Genomic DNA, 15693 nt, shown 5'->3' on the forward strand with positions numbered 1-15693 from the left:
GAAGATGACAGTGAAAAACGCTCCAAGCCACCCGCTGAGTACAGCCAAGCCCAAAATGAATCTTTTGGTAACACGCAAAGTGGTGAGTGATGCTGACTGGCCAGTTAGATCGTTTCGTCCTTGCTATAGCGTTGCTTATTATAATAATCGTTAATGTGCAGTAAATGTGAGGTTCTTGATACAGTTATTAATCTCCTCTTGTAGCAATGACCAATCTTGACGAAGCACCAGAACCACAACCATCCGAACAGACGAAACCAACCTTAGCAGCTAGTGAGGTACAGTTTGTTGACACGCCTTCCACGCCATTGGAAACCAATGAGCTTCGATCGGAAACTTATCTGAAGACAGAAGAGATCTTCAGAAGCTTCCGAAGAAATGACGACCCTTCCAGTCCCACCGGTACGAGAGAGTACCCCCAGATTTCTATCTGGGATTTTGGAGGCCAGGAGATTTTCTACAGTACCCAACAGGTCTTCTACACCCGCCGGGCAATCTACGGCATGACCATGGACCTCACCAAACCTTTGAATCTCACCATGAAGACAGCTTCTGATAGTGGTCCACCTTGTCATCTTCATAAAGAAAAGGGTATGTGGAAATCTGCAATTAGGTAAAAGAATAAACTTAATTCGATGTTCATAATGTAAAAATGGCTTACGCATTATTGTAGCGTATACTTATAACTTCATCTGAATAATAAATAGTCCTTGAAAGGCCATGAAGTGTAGTAAGTTAAAGGTCATCGATTGTCATAATGTTGCTATTATTATTGACTCTTTGATGACAAAGTTAGCTTTTATGTGCCTTACAACCTGTGATTGGTCAAGTAAGTCATTAATTCAAGGAAATACAAATAAATGTAGTTTATAGTCTACATTTCTCTTTGGGAATTATAAGCTCATGAATGTCTCCAATGCAGACTACATCGACTATCATCTGGAGTCCATTCGGATACATACAAGATCAACAAGGGAAACCAAACCACCACCTGTATTCTTTATCTTTACACACAAGGACCAAGTCACAGAGGTATTTTCATCCCCTGTAGAAATCATTTACTTCTTTATCTTTGTGGTAACAGAAGCGTCCACAAAATGTGTTTGAATGTATCAAATATTCATTCGTTCATTTAAATGACTTCATAATACTACGCTAATAATCTACTGTTTCAGCAGGGTCATATTCAAATGTTTATCATTAGCGTTATTAAAAATATTCAAATAAATGCATCATCGTTTTGCTGAAAGGTTTTATCATTCAGGGAACGGCATATCGTCATTGGTATTGTAACATTATTTTCTGTCCACTAAACCTTGTATTGTCTTGTATTCGAAGCCGTTCTTGCTCTTTTTCAGGAAACAAAGCAATCGTTCTACGAAGAAACAACAAAGTATCTAAAAGGTAAGGAAATCAACAAGCACGTCATTGGTCGGTACTTTTCAGTGGACAACACCAAACGCAATCCAGAAGATCCAGAAATGGCAGAGTTGAGAAATGCTATTTTGGACCTGGCCAAAAAACAGAGCTGCATGGGAGAGAAGATCCCTATCAAGTGGCTGGAGTTGAAGTCAAAGCTACAGGACATGCACAAGGAGGGCAAAAGGTACTGCAGCCTGAAACAAGTGATGGAAGCTATTGGCAGTCCTCCTGCAGGAACCACACCAGAAGAGAACGCCATCAGCATCCTGACCTTCTGGCACCTCTGTGGAGACATCATCTACTTCCCGGAGATTGAGAACCTCCGCAACTTTGTGATCCTGGAACCACAGTGGTTTGTGGATGTCTGCAAAACCATCATCACAATCCCGCAGTACCAGGATCAGGGTCCCGGAGATAGAGACGACTGGGACTGGCTGAGAGAAACCGGAGAGTTAAGAGATCGTTTGATTGAACAAGTGTGGGGAAACAGGAAAGATCTGATCGACCACAAGCAAGAGCTGTTGGACATGATGGAGAAGTTTGATCTGGTTCTTCGGTGCCATGGGCGCGTCGATGAGGAAACCGGTACAAAGTATGATCGTGATGAACAGGCGACATACTTTGTTCCAGCTTTGCTCACAACAGTGGCTGATGTCAAGAGGCTCTACCCAAGCGACACAACATGCAGCAAGCCGATCTTCATCAAGTTTGACGGCAAATTCTGTCCAGTTGGACTGTACCACCGGCTGGTGGTCAGCAGCATGCGCCGGTACTTCAACATCAAACCACAGGCATTCGCGTCATGTGCAAAGTTCCTGACAGGTAACCCAAGGCAAACCTTCCTCATCACTAAAGAGACATTCTATCTGAAGATTGAGTTGGTGTCCTCAGTCCAGGATGAGGCAAGTCGCTTCAGCCATGGACCCGGTGTGAGGGCAGGTCTGGATGAAGATCTGAAGGAGATCATCGAGAAGTGGGCTCCAGGTATCGGGTACGAGTGGTGCCTCAGATGCTGCTGTGCTGACCACAAAGCTAAAGGAGATGTCGACCGTTTCCTCCCTATTGCAGAGGCCACAGCTGCTGACAGCTTCAAGAATGGCAATGTGGTTTGTAAGTTCTACCAACCTGCAACTACATCAGTCCACGATGTTGGTCTCGCCGACTGGTTTCATGACCCGTGAGTACATCCTTATCTTTTCATCTTATTTTGATTAATGATATCAGAGCTTATTTGCAACAAATACTTATGCCAGTTGCGTCATAGAGATCATTAATATTTCGTTAAGAGAAACCTGGTATTGTATTGTGAAGACAGTAAATGTGCTTGTTTTCTTAGATGTGATGAAAGGACAGACAAAAGATCATCGACTCAGCAGAGGAGTCCTCCATCAGGTAGGTGCATCAAAATACACTAGTTGGGATTTTGCTTATCACAATCTTGATCATTGACCGTCAGTTAAGCAAATGGTTCAGCAATGACTAGAATGTAACATTATATACATTGGCTTGCTACGGGCGTGGGTCAAATAACTTTGATCATGAACAAGAACATGTGAGAGGAAACTTAGAACAGATATTGCATTGCATTATTTTATTAGTCTTAGTACTGTAGAAATATGCCTGGATGGAAAAATGTAAGATATTTTGTTACTACAGAAACTTTTCAGAAGTTGAAGCACCTGCTAACAGAGGTGAGAGTAGACGACGACTCCCGTCCAGACAACTACACCAGACTGGCCAGGCACGTGGCAGAGTCAGGGCTGACCTTCCGGGATAAGGTGCCGAAGGACGGAAACTGCATGTTTCACGCCGTAGCCGATCAACTCTTCCGTACAAAGGAGTTGGACACCAACCATGTGCAACTGCGCCAGCAAGTAGTTGACCACCTGAGGCAGAATCCGCATAATGTAAGCAATGATCGTGAAACATCAGTCTCTAAATTATATCTCAGCAAATACGTACACAAGAGTGGAGCACAAACTAACGTGGCTTGTTCCCAGGCTACACAATCTACAAATGAAATGCTATTTGATGACTTTGGTGATGTTCAAAACTGTATTTCCAGGTTGACGGCGACCATCTCAGTGACTTCGTCCCAGATCAAAACTGGAGAAGATACCTGAGTACCATGTCACGTGATGGGACGTGGGGAGACCACATTGTCCTGCAGGCCATGGCAGACATGTTTGGTCATGACGTCAGCATCGTATCCAGTGTAGAGGCGGAGAACTACGTCACCATCCTGACACCAAGTACCGGGACTGTGGGCAGGAAAGAACCTCCTCTGCTACTGGGGCATTATTCGGAGAACCACTATGCAAGTCTGGATGATGGTAAGTTGTACTGATATACAGTTTGTGTCCCGTAGTTGCAGAACTTCCAGCTTTTGTCGTTAGCCTGGACAAAACCGCAGTTGTTTCTCTCTTGAAGCTTTATGAAATCAGAGATATTCTGCTTTTGAAATTATGAAGCAATCTAAACACGGTATGTTTGAAATTGGTAGGTAAGCATGCTGTCCTCTTGGTCAACGACGAGTACGGTACGGCGAAGGGTGGCGTGTCGACTATGAACCGCGAGGTGGCGCGCGTGTTAAGGAGTAGAAAAGTAAAGGTGTACAACACGGTGCTGTACCCTGACAACAAGGCTGGTGACATGGCTGACGCGCTCAAAGATGGCGTTCAACTGCTTTTCCCCAAAATCCACGACGGTGATGAAAGGAAACCCTCTCTAAGCTGGCTCACGTATGACCATCAAAGTCGTTATCCAAGTCTTCCTGAAGACATCGGTTACGTCATCAGTCATGTAGACATCACCAGCAAGGCCGCGAGAGCGCTCAAGGAACAACGCCTCCAACACGCGAAGTTCTTTCTCTTTGGCCACGTGATACCAGAAGATACAGAGCACTACAAGAGTGACGAACGGGCGATGGGGATCGGAGACAAGCGTAAGGCCATCCAAGATGACATGGAACATGCTGATGCGATATTCTCGGTGGGGCCTGTCATCTATGACTACTACCAGAACGAGATGAGAGAGTCAAAACCGCACTACATGTTCCTGCCGAAACCGTCCGACATCTTCTTCAACACCAAGAGGACGTACGTGGAAACGGAGACGAAAGTTGTGCTGTCCATCGGCAGGGTCAAGGGCGCAGAGAAGCTGAAAGGCTACGACCTTGTTGCCAGCGCCATGCCAGACGTCATCCAGCGGTTCCCAAGAGCAAAGTGGCGAGTCAAAGGGATACGGAAGGATGCCTTCCAACGAAGCAAGGAGATCATCGAGGCTAACATGAAATCAGGCTCCTTCCACTTCACACCCCTGGAGTACGGCACGCAAGAGGATCTGTGCCGTGACATCCAGCAGGCACACGTGGTCCTCATGGTGTCCCGAGCCGAGCCGTTCGGACTTGTCGGTCTGGAGGCTATCGCTGCCGGTGTTCCCGTCATCATCTCCGACAGGTCCGGGCTGGCTGAGTTCATCAAGAAGGACCTCGACCCCGAGTTCGACCGCAACATAGTCGAGATGGAGGGAAACGACGATGAAGACGCGAAGAGGCTGGGTAAGAAGATCATCAAGATCCTGGAGAATGGGAAGAGGGAACACGACGCTGCCCAGAGGTTGAAGGACAAACTCTGGGAGTCAAAGTACTGGGAGAAATCCCACGAGCAATTTCTTCAGTCATGCGGTGTGGACGGCTGTAAGTAATACATGTTTTCTATGTCCTTGTGATTGTTTGGATCTCCAGTAGTGTTGCACTAGTTTATATCTAATGTATCATACTTTAAATGTTGATGTACCAATTTGATGGAGGCATACAGCCATACTTCATGAGTACATACTGTCTTCATACAGTCATGTGTAGCGATCAAAGTATGGTAATACATAGCCTCCTTCGTAGACGTCTAGTAGCGTTGGTTTTTGATTGGGGGAGGGGGGGGGGCTGATTCCCAATTTTAACATGGGCCAAGGCTCTCTATTGTCGGAAGAGGGAGTTCCGCGGCTACTAGACGCCTGCGAGGGATGCTAGGTAATGCAAGTCATAAAACTTTAGATAAGGAAAACAACAATCTCATGATCATGTATGCTTAACAGTAGCAAGTTATGCATATATCAGCCTTGTATATTCCTTTGTTTGCAGTTAGCTGTCTGGCAAGGTCTTCCGATAAAGTTATCATTATTGTCACGGTTATGACATATAACCTATGATGTTTTTCAGGTCCTGACAGCGCAGACGACACTGACTGTGCATCACCGACTGATGAGGGCCAGTAATGATTCACTTAAAGGTATTGTTACTTTTTGCAATACTATGGATGTGTTCCAGCTATTAACATTGTTAGCATAAACAAACAAAAAGAAAGGATGATACATTTTCAGACATTATTTGCATGTGTATTTAGGTATTTATGTGTATATAAGAGCATTGAATTCAATTCAAATAGTAATTGTTATTACATTTTTATTTCAGATGTATCGAAGTCATTTGAAGATTCTAATGACTTTGTATCAGTGTCAGAGTATAATTGACCTGATATAAAGCCATCCAAAGCCATGAAAATCAACTATTTCGGCAGGCTGGCGGGGTCGAACTGAAAAAGAGAGCGGCTAAGATAGACAAGACTCTAGTAACCGTTCGGTACGATCAATTTCTGTTGATTTGCCAGTTTTTCTGCTATGATAATTTTTTTGAGTAAGGAACAAAGTTGGCAATAATATAATGACTCTTCATGTGTGCCTCTTTTTGACACGTGTGTTGTGGATAGTTGAATGATGCTTTTTTCCTAGGCAGCTTTGAATTTAAAAGAACAAATCCAATGACGACGTTATAAGTATCACATGTAATCTGTTAGTACATAGATTTGAGTAGGTCTATACTGTGCTATGTTTTTTTCCCAAAATGATAACAACCACAAGTGTATACATGACTGAAAATAAGGTACACATTTCAATGGACAGAATTTTATACAATGACATAGCTAAGTACGCACTGTATGCGCTATAAACTTGTTGCTGATCTATATACCTTTAATATGTATGGTTCAGTAGAGAACCTGACAGATGACCATGTGGAGTACTGCAGAGAACATTGCATACCGTTGTCCGTGGGAAACCTAAATTGTTGATGGTGGCCCCATTCCTTCGTTTGGATTTGTGATCTGAGTATCTTGGTTTGTTCAATATTTTCATGGCTGCAATTTTTGTCAATTCACGTGCACGTGGTCCTTTTTTGTAACACGAACGGATGCATGAACTTCTGGGGTTATTACAATGTTAGACAATAAGCTTTTACAGACAATAATTCTTGCTGTCATTTTTTGTTGCCAAATAGCTATCAAGTAAATTTGGGGAGGGGGGTGTTCAGTCATGCTTACGTAAAGACGATTTGGGGATCTTCTTTTATGTATAATATTAATTTTCAGTTCTATGTAACATTGGAGTAAAAATTTCCGGACACTTTGTAACTGAATAAGTTCAAAAACCAAATAACTGAATAAAAACTTTGGCAAATATATAGAAAGCGTTACATTCCAAACTTACCACAGACGCGATGCGAAAAAAAGTTTTTGGGTGTGTTTAAAATCAATACCTAAATATATTGATGAAATGTATTTGCAATTTGATGCCCGGAGGCTAATTGTAAGTAAAATACATAGTAGAAACATAGGGAATATACATGTGACAATGGATAGTGATAAATATTGTAAAAAGAGATTACTCGATCGAATACTAGCGTTGGCTATTTTTAAACAGGTTGGGTAATATATAGCACAGAATGCACAAATATTTAGATTAAAATTACACAAGAAATTGGCAGAAGAAAATGTCGTGTCCCGACCGACCCCAGCAAAAAACTGCTGACCCCACCCTTTTTGGTCTGCCTCTGGCAAAAGGCATAACATTATCCATCGTATATTTTGGTGACGAAATTTGAAGCAGACTTCCTAAACTTCGCACTCTGTTGGCAGTTTTATGTTATGAACAGTTGAAGTAAGAATTTGTAGTAAACATTCTTTGTTTAGTTTTGTTAATACACTTGCATTTATACACTGTACGAATACCTGATTACCTACAACATGATGTTTAAAGTACCAGAGCCTGAAGCATTTCAGTTTTACATTGGTAAACTGTATACCTCTAGGATCACTTTGGCCGAGATCTGAAAAAAATAAGAATGAGAGAGAATCCCTCCCTAATCCAATTTTACGCAGTTATCATAGAATAAAGGCTCGTTCTCATTTAAATGTCGAAATACTGTGGCCTGACTTTACGCCTTGATATGGAGCAAATTATAGACAACATCACTGGTTCCTTCATTTTTCCACAACCCCAGCAATGTTTTACAAAAGATGCACCACAACATTCGTATAGTTTGATGGGTTTGAAGATTATTATAGCCACGGGTGGGATTTCACACCCTAAAAAATGGCTGTCGCCTGAGAAGAAACGAAGAATTCAAATAGTAGCCAAAAATGTAACAATTCACTTCCCAAAATGATTGTTCGGTAGGTGAAACCAGCTACCCAGGCCCTCTGCACGATCACGTCAGATCGCTCCTGTCGCTGATCTTGGAGGCTGTGTGAGGAGGTTTATGCCTGTCGCCAGATTCTGTAACAAACGTTACCACCACCAGTTCGATGGTTGCCACGGTTATATCATGCACGTATAAGACTAGAAATTGCCGTTTTTGTGACGCTGTACAGTTTTTCTGGTTTTCTAAAGAAACAAGAAAGGGTTGTTGACTGTCATTTGTATCCCACCTTGCTTAACAAAATGCTGTACAGAAATGACTGTAACAAACGTTACCATTGTTCGATACTGTCTAAGCTTTCTATTGGACCTGGTGTAAAAAAGCTACCCACTTATCAAATGTCCCTAGGGACATCCACTTATACTTAAATGATGTAGTCAATAAGGTAAGTCCTTTCGAAGAAAACAGGGTAAAGTCTACTGTTGTAACAAACGTTACCGGTAACGTTTGTTACATGCCCTGTAATGCATTACCAATGGGACCGAAAATAATAAGTTGCCATTTTTTGGCTATGGTTAATAGAGGAATCTTCCCAAACAACCAAGTAGCTTTCAGTGAAAATAAAGCCGATTTATTTTTCGACCAAAAAAGGCCATTTTCGACATTTCGATGAGAACGAGTGTAAAGTATGTTTTCGTCTTTGAATCTGAGTCCTTTACTTATCGTGTCGGGGGCGAAAAAGTCTGACAAAGTTTAGATATATCACCTTTATGACGTCTTTAGATGCACTGTCTTTTTTACTGATGCTTTCTTACCTATTGTCCAATCAGACGTTGGTGGTGAAGATTGAGACCTTATCATATACCCTGTTTTCTGTCGTCTGGAATCTCTAGCAACCGCTAATGCCTTTCTCTATGTCTGACGGAAAAGGGCAACTTTTTGACAAATGTATTCAAAGTCCGTCCCCGTGCCCCTTTTCTCAACAATCTAGGGACTGGTAACGAAAGTAGTTTTACAATCGGTAGGGCATACGATAAAAGAGTCACAATCCCTTCCACCAGCTTCCATTTGGAGAGTACACTTACCACATTGTTCCGCCGTTCTGCATTGAAAGGCTATTTTAACTTGACACCAGTCCTGTTTGTTGCGAGCGGACATGCGAGACGACCATTCACAAAAGCCTAGCTTGGTTAAAAAATGGTATTGTTTACAATGCAAGCAACTGTACGTAAAAATCCAGACTTAACCATCGTCTCCCTAACTTTGTACGTTCGAATTCAGTTCTACGGTGAGTACTCTTTACTTTAGTGGTGATGGGAGACAATAGACACCCTCACACATACAACCTCGTACATGTATATGTACAGAATTTGGTCATAGTATTATATTCCTATACATGTAGATTAGTAGGCTACCACACACGAGCCAGGTGTAAGGGTACAGTCTGCCACCTTCCACCTTGAACCCCTCCCTTGGTCTACACGTATGACGTAACCTTAAGAAACAATAGGACCGTACCAAGATATTCTATGGGGGGACGTCTTATATTGCACTCATATTTCTGTACGGCTCTTGTGCATCTGGGCACAAAATCGTATATCTTATTGTAGTGTTACTATTTTCTTTGCAATAACGAGAGTAGCTCCTAAGTGGAAAAGAATTGAGACAACAGAAGTAAAACATTTGTTTAAATTTGGGACGCCGAATAGACTGGCCCTCCTGTAGTATGGCTGGGGATTTCAGCTAGTTTCGGCAGACGTGTGAGTCGTAAAATTCTCCAAATGGCGGACAATCCTCGCCAGGATCTGTACCTGAAGATTTCTCGAAACCTGGTAGATCGAGAACTTACAAATCTCCGGAACTATGTCGGCGGTGCAGAGATCTTACCAGCGGGATTCGTCCAGAAAGCCGACGCTCACCAGATCTTCAACCTACTTGAAAAAGAAGGGAAGTTGGAACCAGGAAATCTTTCATTTCTGTCAGACATCTTGAGAAAAGTTGGAAGGCATGACTACGCTGAGCAGGCGGATAAGATCTCAGAAAATGAAAGCAAAGGTATGTTATCATTCTGTGAACATAAGAACATGTGAATATTGGCCAGAAAACATTGCTCTACAGCCACTGTGCTCCATAAGGAAATAACTTGAAATGGTCAGTTCAAGTATCGAGTATAGACTCTTTTGTATAGGAAATGTCTAAGGGCGCATAAGGGATAAACATTGTCATTTTACTGTTCAAAGAAAACGTTAACACCATTACGTATCTTATTCGAGACATGATTATGAATTATGTTTTAGGATGATACCTGTTTATGATTTAGGATGATACCTGTTATTTTATCATAAGAGAAGCTCTCGAGATCCATAAGCATAGCGAGAATTATGGTATGGTATGTGTTATGAATTGATCGTATGTCATAAATTGGCCTCGTGTTGTGGGTAAGAATATACTTTGTGTTTCACGAAAGCATTGGATTAAATTTCTGAGGTCAAAGTGCATAGTGGCACTACTACATTTCATTGGGCAACGGATACTGTTACATGCATAGGTGTTCGATCGTCTGTATCCCGTGTACGAAGATACATATGTAAACTGATACAATTGCTTTAAATCTTGTGTTCAAAATGCCAGTTATTCTCTTTCAAGTATTCATCTATTCGTGTCAGACGCGGAAGCAGTAGTTGTGTCGTAAATAAACAACATGGTTGCCCTTGGGCAATTTTGGTAACATGGGTAACTGATAGTGTTGGTATCCTGTTTCTGCTAATGGTTTAAGCAATGGACTTACCAGAAGCAGGCGAACGTAGATGCCCCATGCCCTGTTCGTTACATATTAACCACTTGTAAATGTCTATTTACTGTCTGCTGATCTTTATCCAATTATGCTTTTTTTTTCGATATTGCAGAACTAACCAAACCCGGGGTCTGGGCAAAAAGACCAAGAGATGAAAGTCGGACATATTGAGTGATAAGAAAGTTAAACTGAAAAATTGATTGTTTACTTTTGTTGCTTATCGGGTTTCCACTTTCCAGTCAAACTCCTGTGGGAGTTAGATATCTAACATTGTTTTTTAACGTTTAATTTGCTATAACGTTACGTCAATATTTTAGAAATTGATATCAAAATCGATAAAATTGTTTTAAGAACTTAACGTGGTGGCAAAACTACATACTGTAACCACGGCTCAAGCCTATGGCAGTCTAAGATATGATAGACGAAAACATTTAATAGTAAAACCTTTTTGGACGGCAAACGGTTAGATAGATCAAGGCATATAGTTAGATGCCCACCAACTATGACAGCAATAAGCAAAGTCTTTTTTTTCTGCAAATCAGGAGATAATGTGAAGTGTTCCGGGTTCCTAGCACAAACGAAGGTGCCATTTTTAATTTCCTATACATGATAGATATGCCGATGTGTACATTAGACACGAGGAACATTGTTTGAATATGTTCAGTGCATACTAAAAATCAATCATCTCATAAGTTGCTTCATCAACCCTTTGTTACCAATTGATCCGTCTTTTTTTTTTTCTTCAAAAATTCGATTAGTGGCTCTCCATTGCGCTTTGTTGTTGTCCCAGTTGACGTGTCGAGGTATTTCCACAAAGTCACTTGCGAGGTCAGCTTCAAGTGGGACGACTTGGCACGGGAGCTGAAGTTCGGGAGAAACGAGATAAGAAGAATAGAGGCCTCGGAACGTAACAACAAAAGAAGATGTAGGGAGATGCTGGTACGGTGGAGAAATAGAGAAGGAAAAGCTGGATCTCTTCACACTCTGAAGAAGGCTCTCATCAGCATAGGAGAAAGGCTCACAGCCGAGTATTTGGAAGGTATATATGACCTTTGTTCGATTGCAATGAGCCTGTTGTGACTATTTTGTGACAGCACGTGCCGAACAATAAATGTAACAGCTATGTAAGTCACTTGACGTAAACTTCTGTTCCTCAGCAGCAAGTCTAGGAGATTTGTGAAGGTCTGTGTAGCATAGGAAGAAATTATATGCTGGTACAGAATTTGGTGCAATTCCTTATGCACTGTCCTATATTCACAATCAAGATGTTATATACGAGGGGTGATCAATATGTTCTCGGCCTAACCCAGAAATAATAAGCACAACTCAAATTTTGAGGCACAACTTTATAGTATGAAGTCTTTTATCAATATCCTCCAAATCACAAATCATTGGAGTCATTACTTTCCAGGCATTCGTTTTATGCAAATTAGAAGGTAAGTGGCGAGAAAAAGAAGGGTGAAGTGTGATCAGACAATTTGACCCGCACACCTCAGGTTTCAGATCAATTGTCCACTTTTTTTTCGTTATCCCTTACCTAACGTTACTGGGTGTCGCCTGCAACGTAATGATCACAATAATTTGAATTTTGGTACACATTTATATAAGATTTTATACAAGTACGTGGGATTATCAATAAGTCCTCGGTTTTGCGGAGAAATAATAAGCACAGCTCAGATTTCGAAGCATAGATGTCAAGTATAACGTCTTATATAAATCTGTACCAAAATTCAAATTATTGTGATCATTACTTTGCAGGCGACACCCAGTAATGTTAGGTAAGGCCACAGCAAGTAGATTTTATGGATGACATCCGCGCGCTCATTACTTTTTGCCTGATTTCAGAAAAAAAACAAGATTTTTTTTCTTCTTCAGAGATGGTCAACATGACAAGAAAGTACCAAAATGGGAAAGTATGTTGTGTTGAAGCCTAATGATTGTACTTGTAGAAGTAACATTAGCGAGGTAGCCATGATTGTAGTTATAGAAGTGAAACCAGCTGGATAGTTGGAAAAGTGGCACCACTATGGAAGTCATAATACCCCCCTGACATTAGGCGAAAACCGATCGGATGACGATTCTGCGAGCTCAATTACGAGGAGGCATGACTCTGATGCCAACTAACAAATGGCAGAGTTTCTTCGTCGGCATCAGGGTCATACCTCCTCGCAATTTAGAGCTCGCAGAATCGTCGTCCGATCGATTTTCGCCTAATGTGAGGGGGGTATAAGTGAAGTTGCCAACTTGGTGATACCAGTCTACCACACTAGTGTCACTTTTACTACACTAGTTCACTTCTTGAATACAGGAATGAATGATTTGTCGTCAGTACTACCATGCTTTATCACTTTAACTCTTCTTACAACATTTATGGTGTCTATTTTGAAAATTTAGCCATCTTGTTTTTTTTTTACCCATCTTGTTTTTTTTTCGCCCTATCGCACTATTTTTGCAGCCTGCAGAGGATGTCATCCATAAGATTTACTTGCTATGGCCTAAGGGAGAAGGACAAAAACGTGGACAATTGACCTGACCTGATGTGGCGGGTCATCTTGCGCTGCTGGAAGTCAGACACCCAATTCTTTTTGCTTGAAATAGGAGGAGAATCATTATCAAACATTTTGACAATGTCTTTTGTTAATTTACGGCATGGGGAACTCGACCCACAGATGTCTGATCACAATTCACACCACTTTTTTCTCGCCACTTACCTTCTAATTTGCATAAAACGAATGCCTGGAAAGTAATGACTCCAATGATTTGTAATTTGGAGGATATTGATAAAAGGCTTCATACTATAAAGTTGTGCCTCAAAATTTGAGTTCTGCTTATTATTTCTGAGTTAGGCCGAGAACTTATTGATCACCCCTCGTACATGCACAATTGTAATCGCATGCATCAACTTGGACTAATAGATGTATTATGCTGAATTTCTATGTATTTATTTCCAAAGTACGATGATCATGTGTTAGCAATATGTTTTGATGTTAACTAACAAACTGATTGGATCCTATAATTACAATGTACAATAATAAAATAATTCAAGTCCTTACAGCTTGTTTGCATTCTGCATAAAAACATAGTCACAGAACAGCCGAATCCACGTCACTCTAGTGAGTCCTCCTCTGACGACGACGATGGAAAAATACAATGGAAAGTACAACCTTGCACTGATGCCTTTCGGACGCAAACGATAAAGGAGGTAACCTTGTAACAGATGTCCTCTTATCCTTGTGAAGACATTATAATCCAGCCCTGCTCGGTTTTGCTTGCTAACATCAAAGAATAATAACAGCAATGAATGTAGACCTTTATTGTACATATATGTAAGATATATATATATATATATCCCCCTTGGTTAAATACAGGTCACAACAAAAGAAAAGTTGACAGACACATGAAACATAAACAATGCCAACCTAAGACAAGAATTAAATAATTCTGCATGTTAGATTGACACAGAAGCTTGCAAAGAGATATTTTGCGGTGTAGTCATAGCTATATAGTTTTTCACTCGAAAAAAATGTGTGTTGTGTGCCTCTTGTTCAGAAAAGTCCGTACAAGATGAGCAGTTTTCCACGGGGATACGCCTTGATTCTGAATAATACGGAGTTCAACAAATTACCCAATCGACGAGGTGGTGATGTTGACCTGCACAACATGAAAGCTTTGCTCGAGGGCCTGTCATTTGAAACCTACATATTGCAGAACATGACAGCACAGGTGAGTGCCGAGCAGCTTTATTTGTGACTTGACTTATTCGCATCTCTTACAAATCAGGATCCGACTGATCATAGAAAAACAAATGTATAGTAATATGTATAATTCATTATTCTTTCCAGACGATAAGGGACGAAATCCGGGCATTTTCTAAGCGAGAGAAGCATGGGAAAATGGACAGTTGCATAGTAGTGCTGATGTCAAATGGAACAAAAGATACCATCTTTGGAACGGACGGAGAACTCGTGCATTTGGACGACATCTTGACCATGTTTGACAACGAGAACTGCCCTCACCTGAAAGGGAAGCCAAAGCTGTTCTTCATACAAGCTACTGTTGGAGGTAGGTTGCTTTGTGTTTGAAATGTGTCAAGCTGAAGTGCGGCTTGTCACCGTCATTGTTACCTGAAATTGAGATTTATTGATGATACCACAGGTATATCTAATGTTGTAAGATCGGTTTCAAAACAAGTTCATTATATGTATGTCAATGTTTCATGCCATGGATATTTGTTACTCTGTGACTGGAGGGTAACCTCCAGCAACAGAGTCTTATAATCACTTTGAGTGTTCGCACCTATATCTCTATGTTCCGTGTTGATAGTCATATGCATATTATGGTTAGAACGTGTTTGATCATTGGGATCTTTTTTTTCGCGGTAGCTGTTTTCATTATCGATGTAATAATTTGAGAAATCACCCCTATTTCCCTGGTATTGTGGAACAGCTGGCCTATAGACGATGAGTTTTGGCAATTACTTATCTTCAAGCAGATATGGGGTTATGTTAGCTCCACAGCTGTCATTGACCCACTTTTAAAGTGGTGTGCGTCTCAAGTATCCATTGTGAAGCTGTGTTGTTGTTTTCATTTGGTGTCGTTCGATTGGGACGCTGATTTCGCTGTGTTTTTAATTTGGCAGTGATAGGTATGTTAGCTTTTAAGTAAGTTTTTGGTATAAGCTGATGTGATGTGCTCTGTATGCGATATAAACACCGTGTCATACCCCAAAGAAAACATCACAACCGACATAAATCATAATTAGGTCACAGAGTAAGTACGGTCACTTGTTAACAATTGTAACCATCCTTTGAAGCTATCAAATGAAGTATTAAACATTCACAATCATAAATAATGTGATCGTGAAGGATATAATATTTCTATGGCAGGAAAGGTGGGAAAAGGGTGTAGCTGTACCTGAAGATGAAGATGACAGCCCAAGGACGGCGATGTTCCCAACCAGGCTCGACATGGTCTGTTTCTATGCAATGCAGTTAGGTACGCAAAACAC

At 41.1% G+C, this 15693-nt stretch overlaps 3 protein-coding genes across 3 annotated transcripts in view; all 3 read left to right on the forward strand.

The window, feature by feature from the left end:
• The first annotated feature begins 9672 nt into the window (after nt 1–9672).
• Nucleotides 9673–11865, forward strand: LOC118424980. Its single transcript, XM_035833792.1, has 3 exons — nt 9673–9946; nt 11476–11724; nt 11843–11865. Exons 1-3 carry the CDS (start codon nt 9673–9675, stop codon nt 11863–11865), a joined length of 546 nt encoding a protein of 181 aa, XP_035689685.1.
• Nucleotides 11866–14238: 2373 nt separating this feature from the next.
• Nucleotides 14239–15693, forward strand: part of LOC118424765 (caspase-2-like) — a 2624-nt gene continuing 1169 nt past the window's right edge. Inside the window, exons 1-3 of the mRNA XM_035833500.1 lie at nt 14239–14408; nt 14528–14747; nt 15572–15680. Of these exons, the coding sequence (XP_035689393.1) occupies nt 14250–14408; nt 14528–14747; nt 15572–15603 (411 nt within the window). The 5' untranslated portion in view covers nt 14239–14249 and the 3' untranslated portion in view covers nt 15604–15680. The remainder of the gene's footprint in view (nt 14409–14527; nt 14748–15571; nt 15681–15693) is intronic.
• Nucleotides 15653–15693, forward strand: part of LOC118424981 — a 9738-nt gene continuing 9697 nt past the window's right edge. The window contains exon 1 of the mRNA XM_035833793.1: nt 15653–15680. Coding sequence (XP_035689686.1) covers nt 15653–15680 — 28 coding nt within the window. The remainder of the gene's footprint in view (nt 15681–15693) is intronic.

This window comes from Branchiostoma floridae, chromosome 10 (assembly GCF_000003815.2).
Source record: "Branchiostoma floridae strain S238N-H82 chromosome 10, Bfl_VNyyK, whole genome shotgun sequence".
In the NCBI taxonomy this organism is placed as follows: domain Eukaryota; kingdom Metazoa; phylum Chordata; class Leptocardii; order Amphioxiformes; family Branchiostomatidae; genus Branchiostoma; species Branchiostoma floridae.